This window comes from Eimeria mitis, genomic scaffold, assembly GCF_000499745.2.
Source record: "Eimeria mitis Houghton genomic scaffold, Emh_scaff1964, whole genome shotgun sequence".
Lineage (NCBI taxonomy): Eukaryota > Apicomplexa > Conoidasida > Eucoccidiorida > Eimeriidae > Eimeria > Eimeria mitis.
This window is the reverse complement of record NW_013570288.1, coordinates 7,084-8,931: the sequence shown is the minus strand read 5'-3', so window position 1 is coordinate 8,931 and position 1,848 is coordinate 7,084. Positions and strand designations below refer to the sequence as shown.

At 59.3% G+C, this 1,848-nt stretch overlaps 1 protein-coding gene across 1 annotated transcript in view; it reads left to right on the top strand.

Annotated features, from left to right (window-relative positions):
• Positions 1-998: 998 nt before the first annotated feature.
• Positions 999-1,848, top strand: part of EMH_0046550 (WD-repeat proein, putative) — a gene marked incomplete at both ends in the record, with an annotated part of 7,644 nt that continues 6,794 nt past the window's right edge. Inside the window, 1 exon segment of the mRNA XM_013496180.1 lies at positions 999-1,728. Coding sequence (XP_013351634.1) covers positions 999-1,728 — 730 coding nt within the window.

Below are 1,848 nucleotides of genomic sequence, written 5' to 3'. Positions count from 1 at the left end.
TAGGGTTTAGGGTTTTCAGGTCAGATCTAGGTGACCCTAGTTTCATTGTGTTGACGGTCTAGGGTTTCAGATCAAGGGTCTAGAGATTAGGGTTTCAGCCCAAGGCTTTAGGGTTTCTGGTTTCAGTACAAGGGTTTAGGGTTTAGGGTTTCAGTCTAGGGTTTTAGGGTTTAGGGTTTCAGTACAACGGTTAGTGTTTCGGGGTGACTCGCTCTAGGGTTTAGGGTTTCGGGTCTAGGGTTTAGGGTTTAGTGTTTTAGTCTACAGGCTTATCATTTTTGCTTAGGAGTCTAAGGCTTCTAGCTTGAGCATAAGGGTTTAGGGTTTAGGGTTTACGATTCAATGATACCGCTCGGAGGCCCCTTGGGGGCCCCCTGGGGGCCCCCTCTGATGCTGTGAAGGAGGGCCCCCCGCCTGGGGGCCCCCCTTTGTCGTCATTACCTGTTATTGAGTTCAGTGTTTTTGTTGTTACAGCCGAATGGATTCACAGTACCCCCTCTAGGGCCTGAGGACCAGAAGATCGGGGGCCCCTGGGGCCCCTCACTTGTTGCAGCTATTAGGGTTTAGGGTTTGTAATGCATCATATTTAGCGAAAAAGAATATCCTTGGGGCCCCAATACTTTATCTCTGGTTCTTCCTTCACCTCCTATTCTTTCTCCTGACTGTTTCGCCGCATGAAACAGACTGGGGGGCCCGGGGGGGCCCCCAGAAGGGCCCCCTGTGGGGCCCCCCACCAAGGGGCCCCCGATGGGCACTCCTTTGGAGCTACCCAAGGGACCCCCTCTGGGGTCCCCGAAGGGGCCCCCTGTGGGGCCCCTGCGGGGTTGGAGTCCCAGGGGCCCCCATTGGGGGCCCTTTCCAGTGTTTCGAGAGGGGCCCCCACAGAGCCCTGGGGCCCCCCTTGGGGCCCCAATGGGGGCCCCCCTTGGGGGCCCCCCTGGGGCCCCCATCTCCCTGTCTCTGTTGAGAGGGTTGGCTGCACCGGTAGTGTGAAGGCTATGGAGATATCGGACTGTGGGTCCTTCCTCTTTGCTGCTGTAGCCAACACCATCAGGGTATACCCGTTGTTTCAGGGGGCCCCCCTTTACGGCAGAGGAGGGGCCCCAGGGCCCCCATATGGTGCTGGAGAGTGTGTGGGCCCAGCCTCCCTTGCAGGGGCCCCCTTTGCCCCACCGCTGCAGCAGGGAAAACAAGAGGGGGGGCCCCCTCCACAAGGAAAGGGGGCCCTGCAGGGGGGGGCCCCCCTTGCTGAAGTGTATTTCAGCCCCAGTGAACACGTGCTGGGCCTTAGAGAACGTGGGGGCCTCCTTGCTGCCTACGGCGCAACGCGTCTTGCCCTGTATGCATTACAATGGCAGGGGCCCCCAGGGGCCCCACCCCATGGCCAGGGGGGCCCCCAGGGGCCCCCATGGGGGCCCCTACAGAGCCACGGGGGCCCACACCCCACGCAGGAATGGGGGCAGCTCCGGCTGCAGCAGGTTTTTATGCAGAGAGATACAAGAAGAGTGCTGACGACAGAGTTTATTTTTTTGGGGTGCCCGAGAAGGCAAGAAGCAGCAGCAGCAGCAGTTGCTGCAGCAGCAGCAGCAGTGGGTGGAGCAGCAGCAGAAATAGCAGCAGCACGCGCTGCACATGCAGAAGCAGCACAATCAGCAACAACGGCAACAGCAGCAGCAACCATACCCACGGATACCGAAGCAACTGCAGCAGCAGAAGCAGCAGGAGGCTGTTGCCTCGAAGCAGCATCATCAGCAACAGCAGCAACAGCAGCAACAGCAGCAGCAGCAACAGCAGCAGCAGGAGGCTGCTGCCTCGGCGTTTATCTGTTGGCGCTTTACTCCGATGGGT